Source organism: Rhinatrema bivittatum, chromosome 4, assembly GCF_901001135.1.
Source record: "Rhinatrema bivittatum chromosome 4, aRhiBiv1.1, whole genome shotgun sequence".
NCBI classification, from domain to species: Eukaryota; Metazoa; Chordata; class Amphibia; order Gymnophiona; family Rhinatrematidae; genus Rhinatrema; species Rhinatrema bivittatum.
Genome location: NC_042618.1, coordinates 200,922,875 through 200,943,069, shown reverse-complemented (window position 1 = coordinate 200,943,069; position 20,195 = coordinate 200,922,875). Strand labels below are relative to the sequence as shown.

General features: G+C 47.1%; 1 protein-coding gene across 1 annotated transcript in view; it reads left to right on the top strand.

The window, feature by feature from the left end:
• C4H3orf18 (chromosome 4 C3orf18 homolog) overlaps positions 1-20,195 on the top strand; it is a 40,073-nt gene that overhangs the window by 3,765 nt on the left and 16,113 nt on the right. The window contains exon 4 of the mRNA XM_029599534.1: positions 13,238-13,373. Coding sequence (XP_029455394.1) covers positions 13,238-13,373 — 136 coding nt within the window. The remainder of the gene's footprint in view (positions 1-13,237; positions 13,374-20,195) is intronic.

The following is a 20,195-nucleotide window of genomic DNA, read 5'->3' as shown; positions in this document are numbered from 1 at the left end:
AGGCAATTATCAAAATCCTCAGAGAGCTTGTAGGCACACGGGCACTTTGTACCTTTTTTTTAAAGTTGGTAGTACCTGTGCCTTTGTCTATGAAGGCAGTCTTCTGGAAGTTATACACGGGTGAAAACATTTATCAGCATACAATGAGCCATTGAAAATTGCCCAATCTTACTTGCAGGTAAACAGCATATGTACCTTTACCCACCCAGAACAGGAGCGTTCCTAGGAATATAGGGTGCGGAGATTTGATTTACAGATTTCCATATGCACTTTTCCTCGTGGACCTGACTTGTATTTTTCTACCTGTGGAGATTGCTAGCCCTGTACATACCCTGCCCTCACCTACCTTCCTGTGCCTCTCATCCACTCACCAGCCCCTGTTCCTTCTCTGTCACTCACTCCTTTCCTGGCCTCTAGTGCATTCTTCTGTCTCTTAACCCCTCCCTAGCTATGCACCACTGATTTTAGGCACTGTCACCCCCCACTAGTCCCTGCCTCCTGTTTTCCCTTGCCCTTTCCTTCAGTCCCATTCTTCCCCTGCCCCAACCAGCACCTCTTTGCCAGTCGGGCTGCAGCTTAAACATGGTGCCTCCTCCCTCCTGCAGCCCCGTGGTGAAACATCCCCTGTTTGAACTGCAGGGCTCTGTATCTGTGCAGCCCCGCATGCTGCAGACATCTGCAGTTCAAACAGGGGCTGTTTCAGGTGCAGCTGCAGGAGGGAGGAGGTGACAGGGTTAAAGCTTTAGCCCACGTAGCTTGGAGCTGCCAGTTTGGGCAAAGGGAGAGAAGGGACAGTGAAGGAGAAGAGCAGGGGAGAGGGAAGGGTGTTCAGCAGGGGAAGAATGGGACTGAGGGGGAAAAGCAAGGGAAGAATGAGATTTATGAACTGGGGGAGATCACGGGAAGAATGGGATTTGGGGGAAGAGTAGAGAAAGAACATGGAAAGTAGGAACTTGGATATTGGGGTAATAGTAAATGTAATATTTATTTTTCTATACTGACTTCAACACATTTCAAAACAGCGTACAATAAAATAAAACAAAATATCTATATTTCCAAAAAAATCATTGACATTAAAAAAACAAGCAAAAAAATTCCAAAATAATGAAAACTAGTACATTTTAAAAATAACAGCATACTGTTAAAAAAAAACCTCCTTGTAGATTCAGGATTTCACCAGTTTCCTAAACTTCATAAAATTATTCTCCTTTCAAATACCCACTGGCAATGAGTTCCACACTGAGAGAGACTAATACTGAAAAATAGATTGTCTTTTTCCTTATAGAGTACTTTCTCATTGTGAAGTCCTACTTAATAGCTCCTTTTGAGAGGATCTCTAAGTTTGTGTGGGTTCATAAAGCAATTAAAAATTGGCCGAATAATCTGGCTTTCCCTTAGATAAACCTTGAATGTGACACAAAGCACTTTAAAAATGATCTTACAGCGAACCGGTGAAGATTCTGCGGTAAGGAGGAGACATGTTCAAACTTCAAAGCCCCAAAATCAATTCTTGCTGCAGTTTTTTGGAGCAAGTGAATTTGTTTCATTTAACATCTGTGATACCTGTGTACAAAGAGTAATAATTGTCGACTCATGATAAAACTAAGGCACAAGATAGGATTACCAAATCTGATATGCACAAAAAGTAAGCAAGTTTAAGAATTATATGAAGACTATAGAAGCCAAAAAAGACCCTTGCTTTGAGGTGGATAAAGCATTATCTAAGGCCATCCCCAAGATTTTAATCACCTTAACTAGAGGGATGGTAGCATTCTGCATAAAAAGGGACAACTTAATTTTGGATTTGTACCTCCCAAACCAAATAGCTTCCAATTTTTGGGGTTCACTTGTAGTTTACAATCACATAGCCATTAGTGATCCTGACCAAGCACCTGTTAAACTTCTCCATACCTAAAGCAGAGTCTGAATTAAAAAGCTACAAGCACTTGAATATTGTTGGCATAATGGTAGAAGCTAAAACCTTGCTCCTAATCTAATTTAGGGAATTGAGCTAAAAAAAAATTAGAAAGAGGGGACAAAATAGAACCCAGGGAACTCCATAAATCACTTCCTTTAATCACAAAGTGTCATTCTACCAAGCCACAAAAAAAAAAAAAAAAAAAAGGCGATCTTTCAGAAAGGACCTAAACCAGTTCTAAACAACACCTACAATTCCCAATTCCTGTAAGCAAAACAGCAATATACCATGGTAGGGATGTGCATTCGTTGTGAACAAATGTGCAATCTGCAACGTATAGGTCCCTATTCTTTGCATTCTTGGGTTCACGAAACGTATGGCGAACCCCCACAAATGCAACGAATCCTGAACGAATAAACCCCCACCCTCCTGACCCCCCCAAGACTTGCCTAAAGTCCCTGGTGATCCAGCGGGGGTCCTGGATCGATCTCCTGCACTCGCGCTGTCGGCTGCCGGTATTCAAAATGGTGCCAATAGCCTTTGACCTTACTATGTCACAGGGGCTACTGGTGCCATTGGTCGGCCCCTGTCACATGGTAGGAGCACAAGATGTCACTGGCTGTCCATTGTTCCTACCATGTGACAGGGGCCGACCAATGGCACCAGTAGCTCCTGAGACATAGTAAGGTCAAAGGCTATTGGTGCTATTTTGAATACCGGCAGCCGACGGCGCGAGTGCAGGAGATCGATCCAGGACCCCCGCTGGACCACAGGGAATTTAGGCAAATATTGGGGGGTCAGGAGGGTGGGGGGTTGTAGTTAATTAAATTTAAAGGGAACGAATGACAAATTCAACGTATTAACGGATCGGGCTTTCCCCCCCTTGACCGATGCAACGTTTCTGGGCCCTGACGAATACGTATCCCAAATCCAATGAATACTTTCCGGCTGCACGTCCCTATACCATGGTCTACCATCTCAAACGCTGAGCTTATAGCACTTGAAAGTACAAGATCATCTTTACCTATTTCATCCTAACTTCATTAACCAAGGATAATTATACAGTTTTTTTTTGGAGGGTGGGGGGGGGGGGGGGGTGGAAAGCTGGAACTCTGACAGAGAGTTGGAGGTAGAGCAGAGACTTGTGAAAGTTAGTGAGCAGGGACCTGAGCTGGGGTGTGGGAGAGTGGGAGGCAGTGGGCACTTGGAAGTTGTGTGGGATCTAGCAGGGATTGTGAGTGAGGGTGTAAGATATGGGTAAGAAAAGAGGGCTGAAGTTTGGGGAGGTATTAAGAGGTGGTGTAAATGGCCTGGAAGATTACAGAAAAGGTGAAAGACATTGGAAAAAGTTGGGGTGCTGTGGAAGGTTGTGAGAGGAAAGGGGTGGGAATGGTGCTGGGGAGGTGGTGAAAGAGGGGTAATTGAAGACTGGGTAGGGGGTAAAAGACTGAAGAGCGGGTTGAGGGCCAAGAAGGGAATGAGTGATAGAAGGAGCAGGGGCTGGTGAGGGGATAAGAAGCACAGGAAGGTAGATGAGGATAGGGTGAGCACAGAGAGTGAAGGAAATGGGTGAATGATAGAGGGAATAGGATGCTGGATAAGGAGTGAGAGACAGGGGAATGGGAGGGCTGGAGGGGGTGAGATTGTAAATAGAAAGCTGGTAGATAGATGAGAGGTGAAAAGAGTGAGACTGAGGACTGGAGGGTTAGAGAGAGGAGAAGAGGGGTGAAATTTAACTGTGAGTGGATAGAAAGGCAAAGAAGAGAGAAATGGATAAAAGGATGAAAGGATGAAAGGGAAGGAACAATCTGAGACAGAGTGAGGAAGAAAGGAAAGAAGACAGGAGAAAAATCTGAAAATGGAATGGAGAAGACAGAAGAGAGAGACCAGCACCAGCTCAATCATAAAAAAAAATAAAATTGCTCAGACAACAAATAAATGACAAGACAAGAAAATATTTTATTTTCAGTTTTTAGAGAGTGGAATATGTCAGATTTGGGAATGTGTGCTTCGTATATCCGCAGTTTGCTCGGTTCAGGAGGAAAGGGTTTTGCAGAACATTCAAAAAGTTTCTGGCGGTGGAAGGTGTTTGTGTGACTATCACTGAGGTGACACCAGAATTTAGAATTTTTTTTTTTTTGTATGGTAAGTCGATGAGGGCCTGTCCCTTGGAGAGTATATCCCTTTTAGATACCTTGGTGGGGAGCAGGGCAGGGCATCTAATCTATCATCTCAGGTAGAAGATTGCTTTGAGCCGATCCTGACTGCTGGCACCAGTTACTGAGAAAAGTAAAGTTCTGCACTTGCTCCCGGCTGCCGACACTCTGAACTGCCTCCCCCAGACTGATGATGATATCACAAAAAGGTTGGCTCAGTGTTGCACATGTGAATGCATAAAAGGGGGAACATTTCGAGCTTGGCCCTTTGTTGATGATGTCAAGCTGGGGAGGCAGCTCAGAAGGTCAGTGACATGGCAGCAGCAAATCTTCTGGTGCACCATCAGGACCAGTGCTAGCTTTTTTGCTGCAATTACTGTGCTGCCCCTTCCCCCCCATTCATTCATTGTCTATCCCAGGCCCCCCCCCAAAAAAAATAACCAAACAAAAAAACAACTCCCTCCAATGATACAAACTTTCAAACTAACAGCCGCCGCCCCCCCCCCCCCCCCCCAGAAACCATGGCTGGTGCAAGGGTATTAGATGCCCTAGGCAAATCTTATAACCTTGCACAATGCTCCTCCACCCCCCCCCCCAACCTCTCTCCAGCCTGCTCCACACACACACAGTTAAGAGTTATGCATTTATAGTAACATTTTACATGAAAAATAACAAAGTACAGTATTCTGAGGTAAAAATATCACTTACATTTTATTTACATGCACTGCTATGATGCCAACCAGAAATCCTGCAAAATAAACCACACTTGGAATCCATATAGTATTAGGCCTATTGTGATGTGCTGTGTGTGTGGGCTTCACTCTACAAAAGCCCTAAAACATTTCCTATTAGGAGAATACCTCACCTTAGTGACACATGCAGAACATAAATAGACTCTCACCAAATGCAGAATAGAGCAACTATAAAGTAGAAATACAATCATGACAAAACCTGAAATGGAAACCACAAGAAGCCAGACTTTCTATGCAATGCAACAATAAAAAACCAGAACTATCACCATTTCCTCAAACATCAAACAATAAAATCAAGAAAGATAATAAATATATAATCATAATAGTAAAAACATACTAATAATAATTTTTAAAAAACAGATGACAAATACAAGATCGAATAATTAAAAACACAATTTTTTGTAAATGTCCCAAACACCAATAAAATATTTCAAAACAACATACACATCAAATAACACCTGAAAAATAAAATTTAAAAGGATTGCTCTCTAAACCTGGAATCTTTGATTTCCAGTCACCCTGAGATTGTCATGGTGAGTGGGAGTGGGGTGCACAAACTTTCTCCTCTCACTAAGGCTCCCTCTCAGACAAACCATTAGGTATCTCCAGCTCTTCTTTGGTTGGGATCTACCAGCAGTCCCAGGAATCTCCTCTTCATTTCAGCTGCTTGGCAAATTGGGATCCACCTGCAGCCCCATTCTCTCTCTCTCACACACAACCCAGACAAGTTCCCATTTACCCCCCCCCCCCCCCCCCTTTGAAGGTTCCCAGTCACATCCACCCAAATCTGAGGCAGACCCCTATTCTGACACACACAACCCCTGCCCATCCCAGGAAGGCTCCTATGCATGCACAAACACACACACACACACACACACCCCCCAATTCTTATCTCGTGCATCGGAAGATGAACATACAGGAAGTGCTAGCACCGTGAGTGTTGAATTACCGTGAGGTCAGCACATGAGGAGGAGCTGCAGGATGAGATTCATCTTCTTCTTTGGCCTGCTTCTTCCACCGCCAGTGGGATGGGGACTACCGGTGGCCGCATGGGCTTCCTGCCTCTTCCACCGCTGGTGGAATGGAGTCAGATCAGTCAGTTAGATGTAGCAATCCCTGTTTGTAAAAGTATTTTGCCATAGACACTGAAATGGGGGAAACACTTTTGAACATAGACCCAGTGACCACTCATAGACACAAGTTGTTCACTGTTCTTCTCAGTCTCTTGATGGTCTTGTGAAAATGTTTTCTTTAATCCCAGTATAACCTATATTAGGAAGCCCTAGCATTTTTTTTTTGTAACCATCACTTTAGTCCAACAATGTGGATGTAACGCTTTTCAAATATTGCCAATCACAGGCGTCGGAATAGGGTCGACCACCTGGGCTGTGGCCCGACCAAATTTCAGCTGCCAGAAGTGCTTGTGTGCAGCAGTTTCCTCCAGGCTCCCTTGTTCTCTGTAGGGGATGTGCTGCTGGCTGCACGGCGTGCTTCTCTGCAGGTCTTGCGCTGGTCTTGCTAAACATGCAGATCAGAGTGAGAGTACAGGTACCGGCACAGGTGCCTGTATTCTTGTGCTGATCTACATGCCTTGTGAGATCAGTGCAAGACAACTGTTCTGTATTTGGTGAAGGTCTTTCTGTGTTCTGCAAGAGTGACAAAGGTGAGGTATTTTGCTAGTGTTTAGGGACCTTTAGCAGACTTGTTCATAAAAGCCCGGATTTTAACAGCCTGGCGCACATACATTTCGGTGTTTACACACTTGGCTGGGTCTTGTGCGTGCCGCACGCATTTTCTAAGGGGCCACGGGCAAGGGGCGTGGAGTGGGTGGGGAGGGGCGGGGTGGGATGGAGGCTGGTCCGGACAGCGCGAGCCAGCAGTTGGCTGGCATGCATAACTTACTTCTGCTCCGAAGGAGCAGGTAAGTTACAAAACAAAACAAAAACAAACCTACTTATAGTTAGTATAGGGGTCGGGGAAGAGAGGGCAAGGGGAAGGAAAGTTAGGCAGGGGGTTAGGAACTTGGAAAGGCCCGATTGCATTGCTGCGCATCATTTGCAAAAATTCACCCCCCTTGTGTGCGCCGTCTGCACATGGGCGTGCGCATGTTATAAAATCTGCGCGTCCATGTGTGCATGCAGGGAACTGCGTGCAAATGGACGCGTGCGCATCTTTTAAAAAATCTAACCCTATGTTTTCCCACAGGCGGTGTATTGGTGTTCTAGGCCCCCATATAATATTTGCCTTTCCTTAGATAGGGTTGTTATAGTTGGAGTCCTGTGAGATAATGGCGCTATGGTATGGTAGATTTCCTGCATGTGTCCTGAGCATTTCTTTTTTTGCAGGATTTTCGTATTTCACAATATGTCCGATAATGGAGACAGGCTGGGTTTCTGTTACTTAGATAACACCAGTATTTTTTTGTATGGTGAAGTGTAGGGAAAAATATACTGCCTTTTCTCCATTGTTAGAGATGTGTGTGTGTGTTGGGGAAGGGCCATGGTGAAAAAGTATATATTTACAGAACTGCAGGTACAGGATTTATATTGGGTTTGTCTTGCACATACAATGAGAAGCATGAACCTCACTCTTAAGCCAGGGTACAGTTTGTTAGGTAGGATCTCAGTCTCTCAGATTTGCTGCTGGTGCTTTTAATACTTGTATTGTGCCAAACGGCTTCTTGCTGGAGCTTGTATGGTGTAATTTATACAGGCAACATACTGAAGTGAGCTTGGAAGTTTTTTAATAAGGTGATTGGTGCCCAAACAATTAGATCAGTTTCTGTACCTTTAGGCCACAATTTTTGGTCTCTGATTACGCCTCCTGGTACTTGATGCTCTTCTCTTTCTCTCCATACATAATGCAGAATAGTCACACAGTCCTGACCTTTCCATTAGTACTGCTGGTTTTGTCACTTTCTCCTTTACCACTATGTCTGGTTTTCTAGCATCAAGCATTTTGATGATTGGTGTGGGAATGAATAATTGTATCTGATTTACTTGAAGAATGCATATAAGAGAGAATGACATTAATTGTAAATATAAAGTAAGAAATTGGCAGTGGAAGTGGGGGTGGAGCTAGGGGCGAAGCTTGGTTGGCCCCCCCAAATCAAAAACGTATTCTGCTACCCTTGTTGCCAATAATCAGAAGCCGGACTTAGAAACTTTAACAGATGCATTCATTGACAGGCCCCACCACATCTCTGACTATGCACCTTAATCTTGACTTCCACTGACTGCCCTCTGCTGTTTCAGTACTGTCTGAGCTCCAAAAACAGCTTTGCCAATACTCCCTAATTCTCATCTGGAGCAGCACCTTCTGCTATGACACACATGCGCACGCGCACGCACGCACACACACACACACACACATGTACACTCACACGGGCACACACACACACACACACACACCCCTCTGCTCCATGTATCTTTATCTGCAGTATTTCCTGTTTTCCAGTACTGAGATACTTGGAACTCCACCAATACACCTCACACTTGGAACTCCACCAATACACCTCACACCTGGAACTCCACCAGTACACTTCATTCTTGATCTGCTGCACTCCTGCTATTCCAGTACTAAGATCCTCATACACACCTCTGCCAATGCACCTCAGTTGTCACCAGCAACACCTCCTAGTCATTCAGAATTCTGCTGACCTGCAACCCCCTCTTCTATTTAACTTCTGCGCCGAAATACAGATCTGATCTGTAGTACTCTTTGCTATTTAAATGCAAAGCCATGTCTCACCCTGCTGAGCCAGCTATAAATTAGATTTCTGTAACTTCCCATAATCAAAGTAGAGAAATGCTGATATGCCTTTAATGTCTGTGAAGATAACTGAAGTGGTTAAGTGTGGGAGTTGTCTTGCCTTGAAAGATTAACCTTGCAATGAGGATGAGTGGCAAGTTGGTGATATGGAGACACCCAACTCATTTCAGATGTGACGACTAGAACTGGATGTACACTTAGGTCTCTCCTCTAGAGATAACAGGTTAGTGAATAATTCACTGCCTCATCTACAACAGAGGATCCTAACTGCAGACCTCACATACCCAATAACAGGTCTGGTTTCCAGAATATTACCAATCAATTTTTATGAGTTGTGTTTACATGCATGCTCTTTAATAACCAGGTTCATTTGCCTTGGTTATTTACCTTGAAGACCAGACTTGTTGGAAGTTCACGAGGACCTGCTATGGAAACCAGTTATGACTTAAAAAAGAAAGAACACAAAAGTCTAGTAAAGAACATAGATGAAGGTCCAGTCCACCTCTTCTTTCTTCACTGAATGCTCAGATTGCTAAAAGTCAGTGCAGTCTCGTTCCCCTTTGAAGGGAAAGCAGATCTGAAGGCATATTCTGAAAAGCCATTGTTAAATCTAAAATCCAAATTCACTGCGAGCAGCAAGGGTGGGTATCTTTCTTTCTACTGAAACTATGTGATAAGGTGAGAATATAACAAAATATAATTTTACTTACTACTTACTGACTCATCGTTTGCTAGTGTGACTGTAGAGATACCCATAAGTTCCTTCTGATTGAGCTTGCAACCTATATAGGTAAAACAAGATAAGAGGTTCTGCTGATATACTAAAATGTGCTAGTATAGTGGAATCCCAGTGGTGACTGCATCCTTCCATTATTAACTCTGCAGGGCACTCCCGGGAGAGGCTGTATCCTTCCATTACTGTGAGAGAACGAGTGGTGATTCCCACAGGCCTGGAGACATGAGCTAGTTTGACTCCAGCCTTTCTTAAAACAGATCTTTATTTACAACTTCAATCATATACACAACAGTAGACTGCCTTTACCTTCAGACAGTGTACCATCTCTACTCACAGTTTTTACTGCTTCCCTGAGTACAGCTTTGACTCAGCTCAGTGTTTGGACAGCATTACTTAACAGGAGCTGCCTTCCTCCTGGAGACCTGGGTCTGGTCTGGTTATCCCCACCTAGATCCCAGTTCTTTTTCCATAGTCTCTGATTATGCCCTTTGAGCTCCACCTGCCCCACAGGATCTCACCCATAGATCATACTCTCCTTAGTGGATTTAAGGTGGACCAGGCATCTAACCTGGTGCTGCACAGGTAAATAAGGGAACACTAGGGCTAGGGAGGGCACTATCTCACATACCCCTCTCCTCAGCTTGGACCCCATCAGGCCAAGCATCTCTACTCCTTCCTGGATCCCTTCCCGGAGAGTCTAAAACATCCCATTCCCCTTCCTCTGTCTTCCCACCAACTACACTTGGGAATGGGGACCTAGTGACATGCTCACCTCCCATCTCTGAGGGTTAACCTCAACAGCATCACAACCACCACCCAGTGTGCATTCACGAAATGCTCATCCCCAGTCCTTTAACTAAGTCCTTTGCTGGCTCCGGGTTTGAATTCCAACCCAATGGAGCTTTATGGACTCATTGGGGAACCATCAGTGCTGGTTCATCTATAACCAGCTACACCTGCCTCCTGGCATTTGGTATCTCTGATGTAGAGCCCCTCCTTGTCTCCTCTGTATCTTCAGTTGCTGGAATCTCCACAGCTCCATCCTCTGGACTCTCCATGGACTCTTCCTCCAGGTTCTCTGTAGCACCTGGACTCTCCTGGACTCTCCACAGTTTCCTTGTCTGTAAAATCTGCAGCGCCTCCTTTTGGGCTTTCTGCAGTTTCTGTCTCTGCACACTCTGGCCACTTGCCCACACCAGTTGCTGGCTCCTCTGAAGCCTCACTTGCAGGAGTCTCAGCATCACCACCCTCTGGGCTCTCCATGGAATCTCTCACTTGCCTTTCCATGCCCTCTTTCTCTGGGCTTCTCACAAGAGTTATTTCTGGACTCCCAGTAATGTTTTGACATGCTACAGGTTCTTCCTTGGGACCTCCTGTAGCGCTGATTTCCAACTGCTCAATACTGCCTTCTCCTGGGTAGTCTGTGTTGCCTTCTCCAGAGCTCTCTGTGAACTCTCTCTCAGGGTTCTTCACTGCCCCCTCCTTGGGGCTTCTCACAGGAGCAGTCTCTGAACTCCCGGTATGGGCACCCTACAGGGTCTTCCTCAGGACCACTTGTAGTGCCATCCTCTGGCCATGCAGTGTTGTAGCTTACTGGCCACTCTGTAGTGATCCTTGCTGGGCACTCTGTGTCGCCATTTTTTGACAAGGCCACGAGGCTCCATTCCAAATAGAAATTGACCATGGTCCAATGTGCTTCCTGGTTCTGTTTTTGCTCAGCCTAGGCCTGCTGACTCCTTGCAAGGCTCTTTTGTAACTTCCTATCTCCCTCCTGGAGATTCTGGGTCAGTGCTTGCCAGCTTCCTTAGGTCATGCTCTCGGACTGCTGCATTATGGTGCTGCAGTACCCTGACTGCTCCACTCCAGGTTTTCTTGTGGCTGCACACCTTCCCTGTAAGTGGCTTGCTTGCTGGAAGAGAGCCCCACCCTATTTCCATTCACTGCACTCACAGCCCACTCTGGCAGCATTTCCAGGGCCACCCCCTGTTCAGCACAGCCTTGCTGCACCAGTGTTCCATCTTTTCTTTTTTCAAGGCAAAAAAGTAAAAAAAAAAAAGACTGTATAATCAACATTAACTAAATCACTTTTAATCCCTATCTACCTCCAGCCAGGCTTCTCCTTTTAGCCAGTATAAACATACCACTTCCTGTCTATCTCTGCAACCAGTCTCACTTACAGTTTCCATTCTACTTGAAACATTTAAACTTTGAGGTTTTATTTTTCTTTAGTGCAGCTTTTGAGCCATACCCTTTCACAAACCACTGTGCTCTTTGCACCCCTGTGCTCTGTACTTTTTTCTAGAGCCACAGGTCTCCTCTGTTCTATACTTTGTTTAGAACCACAGGTCCTTTTCACACTTCTCTGTACTCCAAAAAGACACTCTACTTTCTCTTCTCTAAACATTTGGCCTCCAAACTGCTTCTAGCAGGCCACACAAAACTTCCTTTGAGGCTGGGTTTTTTTTTTTTCTGTGCAGAGCTTTCAAAAAATCCCATGCATGACACCATGTGTGGGAACAAGCAGTGATTCCCACAGGCCTGGAGACATAAATGATTCTGACTCTAGTCTTTCTTAAAACAGTATATCTTAATTCACAACTTCAATCATATATACAACAGTAGACTGCCTTTACCTTCAGACAGTGTAATCTCTCTACTCACAGTTTGTAATGCTTCCCTCAGTACTCATACAGCTTTATCTCAGCTCAGTGTTTGGACATCATTACTCAACAGGAGCTGCCTTCCTCCTGGAGACCTGGGCCTAGTCTGGTTATCCTCACCTGGATCCCAGCTCTTAGTCTCCAGTCTCTGGTTATGCCCTCTGAACATCACCTGCCCCACAGGATCTCACCCATAGAGCATACTCTGCTTAGTGGACTTAAGGTGGATCAGGCATATAGCCTGGTCTTGCACAGGTAATAGGGGAACACTAGGGGCACTATCTCAAATACTGACACTGCAGGGCAGTCCCAGGGGAGGCTGCATCCTTCCATTATTGACACTTCAGGGCAGTCTTGAGGAGGCTACATTCTTCCATTATTGACACTGTGGGGCAGTCCTGGGGAAACTGCATCCTTCCATTATTGACATTGCTGTGCAGTCCTGGGGTGGCTGCATCCTTCCATTACTGACACTGCAGGGCAGTCCCAGGGTAGGCTCCATCCTTCCATTACTGTCACTACAGGGCAGTCTCAGTGGAGATGCCACACTGTTGGAGGTTCTGTCATGGAAATAAGATGTTAAACTTGAAATTTGCTGGTCTATATTTTGCACCTTAAAGATCACAGAGTAATGTCATTACCACTCTCTTTGAGGAGGTGGCCGCACTCTCAGCATTAATGTTTTCTACAATTTATGGAATTTTAAAATTATTATTTTCATAAGTGCTAGTTGGTTGTCTTGGAGAAATTAGCTGAATTAAAGGTGAAAAAAACAAAAATTAAGGTGATACTTTTTACTGGACTAACAACTTATTCTGAGAGTAATTTTCACAGGCTAAAATTTGTGGGTACTTTTAACCTGCAGACTTTAGCAATAATTTTCAGAGGAGATTTATGAACGTAAATATCATGGGTGCAGGCAGAATCCCCTGCACCCTACCTGCACAAAGTGACCCCTGCTTTCGAGAGGGAAGGTATAACTTTGTACCTGTGGATGGTCATGCACATTTTAAAAAATCTCAAACCCACTCCATCCCCTGAAATGCCTGTTTAGTTTGTGCTTAATGGCATGCGTGAAGTCAGGTTCAGTGCGCGGTTTTACCCTCATACTTCCTTTTTTTGACCAGCTTGCGAGAGTTCAATTCCCTTCATCAGGTCTAATAAAAAAAAGTTCTGGAGAAAGCACAGCACCAGCTCCTCCCCATGCCTGGCTCGTTAACAGTCCTATTTCTGTCCCCTGCTAGGTTAGAGAAGCTTCGTCACCAGCTGATGCCCATGTATAACTTTGACCCTGCGGAGGAGCAGGATGAACTGGAGCAGGAGCTTTTGGAGCATGGCAGGGACGCTGTGTCATCTTCCTCTCAGGCCTCTCAGAGTAAGGTAAGGATAATGGGGGGGGAGGGGACGACGACACCGGATGCAGGAGAGATTTCCTGTCTCTCAGTACCGCTTCCCGCCTCGTGGCTGCTACATACTGTGGTATTCTAAGTGAGCTGGGACTGCCAGTCTCATCTCATCTGTGAGGATAAAATATACCCAAAATTCAAACAGGTAGCACCAAGGGGGATCAACAGATGTAAAGGATCAAGTAAGAAGCCTACGGAGTCAGTTCTATAACCAGCTTACACCGGACGTTCCAGTCTCCTCGGTGGCGAGGAGTTGCCATTTTCATTTTAGGCAGTTCCGGCTGCTTCGAACTTTGTTTGTTAGGCTGAATTTTGCAGCTATTATCCAACAGCACGATGACCTCCCAGCTTGACTGCTGTAATGCACTATATCTAAGCCTGCCAAAGAAAAGTTTTGAAAAGATGATAATTTATTCAGAATTTGACTGCCCATTTGTTGACCAGCTGAGCCTGGAGGGAGCACATTACTGGCTGAGCCACACTGGTTACTAGTCTAGTCCAGTAATAAGTGACACATGCTCACTTATTACTGTTTTGACAAATCACAGTGCTTCGTTTTTCTTAACCGTTCTATAAGGTTGGTCACGATACAAACTCAGTGGAGATGAGTTGTATATATGCTTTGGATAATCTGAAATCCTGGCCAGTTCTGGCATTTGAGCACTGGAGTTTGTCTACCTTCTGGTCTAATTTGTAATGGGCACTGTAACAGAGCATATACCCTTGTTACTTGGCTTTATAGAAAGACAGTTTGGGGCAATTCCAATTATCTAAAAGTTTCTCCATGTGTAAATGCATGTTTATAGGTAGAGAAGGCCTCTCTGAATATCGCCCATCCTCCCCCCACCCCTGCAGGCATAAATGGGTAGTATTGGGGTCTGCTTGGCAAAGTACTTGGAGAGAGTGTATTTCTAACTTCATACACATACTTTCCAGGTGTCAGGCTGAAGCACACAAAGAGCACTGGATGATGGGGCCGTACTGTTAGTGTATTCAAGAAGAAGTAATGTGCCTAGCATTATTTTTTGTTCAATAAATCTCTATTTTGAAAAAGTAAAAAAAATAGGAAGGCCCCTGCAGCACACTCGCATGTTATGGTTTGTGGATATGTGGACCCCTGGCCCGAGGTGCAAGCTGTTACTACCTGTGGGAAGGACCCCCACAGGTCTGCACCGTCAGGAGGTGAGGTCAGAGACAGCGGAGAGCTCTGGGTGAGGCAATAGAGAGATCCCACGGCCCTAGAAGAGGACCCCTGTGAGAGCAGACTGTAGGCAATACCTGGGCAGGGACCCCGAGGGAAGGAATGCCAGACAGACTGCAGAGTGGGGGGGGGGGGGGTGGCGTGAGGCTTGACCAATCAGGAGCTACTCCGGAGGGCAACCCTGCAGAGAGGAGCTGCACAGCGCAGGATGATGCAACATCGTAGGCCAGCCCACAGGAGAGGGAAGCCCGAGCTGAGCCTCTAGTGATGATGTAGCACCACCCCGAGGAGCGGAGAAGTGTACGCAGTCCCAATGTCATTCGTAGGTGCAAACCCAAGGAGCGGGGGTGCTCCAGCAATCACTTTAATACAAAAGTACTGTCCCGAGGAGCGGGAGGCGCAGCCAGTCCAGTTCAGGATGCGGGCACAACCCAGAGGAGCGGGGAAGTCCCTTAGTAGAACTCACAAATAGTTGAGGTGCCCCAGAGGTAGTCCCAAGGAATGGGAGGCCTTGCAAGTTAGAACCCAGGAGACGCGGAGCCAGCCCGAGGAGTGGGGCAGGCAAGGAGAGTAAGTCCCCGGTGCGTGCACTGGCCCCTGAGGAGCGGGTACCAGACAGGGTTCAAGTTCAAGGCACGAAGTGTAGTCACAGGAACACGAAGCAGTAGTTGAAGACATACGGAACTTGTTGCCAAGTCGGCTAGTTGAGGGCGAAGGTGGAGTTTAAATACACCAGTTTGGTGATGTCATCAACCGGAGACGCCCCCGAGGTTCCCGCCGAGGCGGCTTGAAAGGAGGGCCCGGTAGCACGCGCACACGCCTAGGAAGGCCCGAAGTCAAGGAAGATGGCGGCAGCATCCAGGCCGCCATGAGGAGTCCCGGGGAACGCGGCGGTGAAGGCTGGCCCAAGCCACGAGCAGCCCTGGGGAGGGCAGGAGAGCAGGGCAGGAAGTAATTACACGTGATCGCAGCCATTTGCGACCGACAGTCATAACAGATACTGTGTCTCAATATCAGTTTTATTTAGAAATTGTAACAAAACAACAGCTCCTGATTCATGCACTGCAGGAAACAGGTAACTCACAGTTGGATAGGGCTTACATCCAGTCCAAGTATTCAGTCTGGGTCATTTTACAGTAGATGCTCTTCAGAGGCAGCACACTTTACGACCGGAGACAAACTTCTACTTACAGACAAGGTACAAGACTTCCAGACTTAACATCACAGTATAACTGTAATATACACCAGGCAAAGAGCTCGCGGGTCTTCCTCCGGGATCCCAAACCTTCCTTTGGCCTTCTAGCTGTCTAAATGCTGAAAACACCTTCCAGATGTTCCAGCAAGCCTTTTGATTCCCCGGAGGACCAATCCAGATCCTCAGGGGTGGGACCACACAGCAGATTATCTGCTATCTGAAATCCACTCTTTTTGAGCCAGCCTGTGGCTCTATGCACATTTTGCACAACACACTAGCCCTGAACCAAGAAGACCCCAGCTCAAGACTAGAAACAATACCTTTTTTCCTATAGCCCCTCATGGAGTTTCCCTTTGAAAACTGGCTCATGGAGTTTCCCTTTGAAAATCGGCTCATGGAGTTTCCCTTTGAAAATCGGCTCATGGAGTTTCCCTTTGAAAACTGGCTCATGGAGTTTCCCTTTGAAAACTGGCTCATGGAGTTTCCCTTTGAAAATCGGCTCATGGAGTTTCCCTTTGAAAATCGGCTCATGGAGTTTCCCTTTGAAAACTGGCTCATGGAGTTTCCCTTTGAAAATCGGCTCATGGAGTTTCCCTTTGAAAATCGGCTTGCAGACCCAGGGGTACAAAGTGCAGTGGGTCTGCAAGCTCTGTGGGGAGGCTGTGAATTGGCTTCTTTGTGTATTGATCCGGATCAGGCTCTCCGGTTTTCTGGCTGCAAGCTGGCTGAGACCAGAACAGGAGCTGCAGTCTTCAGGCTGTAACTGCCCATGGCCAGGTGAAACGCACTCCTCTGATTAGGGAGCAGCTCCTGCAGCTTAAAAAGCCTTGGAGGAGGAGGAAGGCCAAAGAGCTCACGGGTCCAAGGTAGAAGCTTCGGAAGGGGAGTGAATGAACTATTCCCGCGTGGTAAAAGTATTTGAAATCTGAAGTGAAGCAACTGTTTGCTGCTGTGAAGTGGTTTCTTTCCTAATTGGTAATTGTCAAACAAACACCATTTTTGAAGAGTTTTCTGATGAGGCTGAGCTGTCATTGTTAATTCATCAAAGCCAGTCTCCCATAGGCACCACGAGCCACACAGCTGCTCTGTGCTAAGAAAGGAGTTTGTGGTAGAGTTAAAAGATTGCTTGGGACTGTGAAACATAAACCGGTGGAGGGCAATTTTCAGAAGTCATTTACTTGGGTAAATTGTAGGGATGTGCAGACAAAAAGTGTTCGTTGAATCGTTGATAAGTTTTCGTGGGGTGTCGATTTCGTTCAATATGGACTTATGGAGAATTCCATAAGTTGAGGGTCTGTCCATACTTTTCCCGGTTCCCTAAATAAAAATGTAAACCCCCCACCCTCCTTAATCCCCCCCCAAGACTTACCAAAACTCCCTGGTGGTCCAGCGGGGAGTCAGGAAGCCATCCCTGCACTCCTTTGCGATTTCCTCATGGCGCCGATAGCCTGTGTCACAGGGGCTGCCCGTGCCATTGGTCAGCCCCTGTCACATGGTCACCGGCGCCATCTTGTGCTCCTACCACGTGACAGGTAGGTGATGTGGCAGGAGGTCACTCTGGGACCCCCGCTGGACCCAACCGGAACTTTTGGCCAGCTTGGGGGGGCCTCCTGACCCCCCCAAGCTGGCCAAAAGTTCCGGTTGGGTCCAGCGGGGGTCCCGGAGCGGAGGCGTGGAGGAGCACGTGACGCCAGCGTCACTCCGCTCCGGCGTCACGTGCTACTCCGCTCCCGGACCCCCGTTGGACCGAACCGGAACTTTTGGCCAGCTTGGGGGGGTCAGGAGGCCCCTGCCACATGACCTACCTGTCACGTGGTTGGAGCACAAGATGGCACCGGTGACCATTTGACCGGGGCTGACCAATGACACCGGCAGCCCCTGTGACACAGGCTATCGGCGCCATGAGGAAATCGCAAAGGAATGCAGGGATGGCTTCCTGACTCCCCGCTGGACCACCAGGGAGTTTTGGTAAGTCTTGGGGGGGTCAGGAGGGTGGGGGGTTTAAGTGTTTATTTAGGTTCAACGTATTCAACATAGCTATGTTGAATAAGTTGGAAGTCGCGATGCGTTGCGCATCAAACCTTTTTTTTCTCTTTTAAAAATATAAGTTGCGTTTTACATATGCGTTCAAAACGAATGCACACCCCTAGTAAATTGTCGGTCTGAAAATTGCCCAGGCGCACCTGTGTAAAAGTTACGGCTGGCAGAAGCACTGGATGCACTAGGCGGTGGCCTAAAATGCCACAGTGATGGCATCGCTTTCTTTCTTCCTGCCCCTGTGGCTTGGAAGAGGAAGTGGCGTCGCCTGGATCCGCAGGGGACGGGAGGAGGAGATTTGCCGCAGTCAGCAGGAGCAGTGCTGCGGGATGTTGTGGCTGCTGGCGGAAGCAGTGCCGAGGGCCACGGCGGTCATATGGAGCGGCACAGCACCACAGGCTTTGGCCATTGGGAACCGGAGCAGCAGGCTGCATGGCCTGAGCAAAAGTAGACTGACGCAGCAGGGCCACGCTGCTATCAGAGGCTGGAGAAGAGGGGGGCTGCGCTGGCCAACCCATTGGAAAGTGGCAGGACGGCATCTGAGCAGGAGCAGGTTGCAGGAGGACCAACAGTGTTGTCCAGGCAACTGATAGAAGGAGGAAGAGTGCTGTTGGTGGTTGGGACTAAAGCTGCTGCTGCTATTTCTGCTTCCAGAGGGGGAGAAGTGAGTGAATGAGAAAGAGAGAGAGAGAGGCAGTGTGCATATGTGACTGAGCATGTGTCTATATGTGAGAGAGAGGCTGTGTGTCTGTCTATGCTTGTGATTGAGCTTGTGTGTATATGAGAGTAAAGGAGAAAAATAGTTTGTGCGCAATAACCCTTCCCCCTCCTTCTGCTAATCCACGTCAATCTCAAGGCATTTGCAAATCGAAAGTTCCTATGTATGGAGAGTGTGGTAATTTTTAAAATCTGCATTTGTTTTAATTATTGGGTGTTATTTGATGTGTCTGCTGTTTTGAAATATTTTAATTAATGACTTTTTAATTAATGGATATTATTCTATTTGTCAGTTATTTTGAAATATTTATTTGTTTTATTAACATGGGATTTCTATTAATGATTTCTATTTTTTGATGTTTTCTGAGAAATGGTAACATTTCTATTTTTCCATTATTGCGCTGCACATAGTATCTGGCTTCTTGTGTTTCCAGTTCAGTTTTTGCACATTTCTATTTATATTTTATGGTCTCCTTATTCAGTATTTGGTGCATGTGTGACCAAGATGATGTATTCTGCTAGTGTGTAGTTTTGGTGTAGGGATTTATAGTGCTGCGCTGGAGGTGGACCCTTGGCCTGGTGCAGGATTGCTACGGTCCTCTGGTCGGACCCAGAGAGCACCTGCCACCAGGAGACGGAGCATACGAGGAGACAGAGGCTAGCTGGAGCTTCACCAATAACAGTCCAGGGTTTCTGCAGGTTGAGCTCTTGGGTACCCAGACTGCCTGGACTTAGGTGGCCCTCAGATGGTCTCCTGGAGAGGTAGCGGAGAGCTGTGCCCACCAAGAGCAAGGGTGCACAGCTGACACAGATAGGATGGACTAGACCCGAACTGGAAGCTCCGGAGACTTCAGGGAGGTCACAATTCAGGAAGGTTCTCCGGGCGAGACAGGCAGCACCTGCGGGTTTAGTGGGGTGGAAGCCATGAGTGGATTCCCAGCAGGTTGGTCTAGTAGTCACAGTAGGCCAGAAGAGAGTGTCCAAGTGAAGCGCAAGGGTCAGAGCCAGAGTATCAGTTCAGAAGTGGTCAGCCAAAGCAGGGGTCAATACCAAGGTCCGTCCAAGCATAGTCAAGGCAAGCGAGGGTCAGTTCCAGACGGCAGACAAGAGAATGGTCATTCAGGTAGAGGTCAGTTCCAGGAGGCAGGCAAGAGGATGGTCAGGCAGGCAGAGGTCAGTACCACAGATCAGTCCATAGGGGTACTACCTGGGAAGGATGCAGGAACACATGGAGACTCAGGAACAGGGAGATGCTGGAACGAGGAGACACTGGAACAAGGAGACACTGGAACATGGAGTCAGGCAAACTAAGAACACCATGGTGTCGACTCGATTGCCAAGGCGAGGTCCTGGGGAGCAGGGCCTCGCTTTTATATGAAGTCTACGTGACATCATTGGCCTGTGCCGCGGAGCTGGTTCCCGCCCTTGGCCTTTTAAAGGGCCGGGAGGTCTGCACATGCGCACATAGGGGCGGGGCCGATGCTGGAGAGGATGCCATGCCCTGGCGTGGAGCTAGACCCAAAGTGGAGGGCCTGGTAGACGCCACCGCGGAGCGCTGCAGACGGGATGCACTGGCAGCAGTAGCTGGAGAGGACGGCCCGGGGCCCAACAGCGCAGGAGCAAGGTGAGCAGGCCCGGGTGTGGGC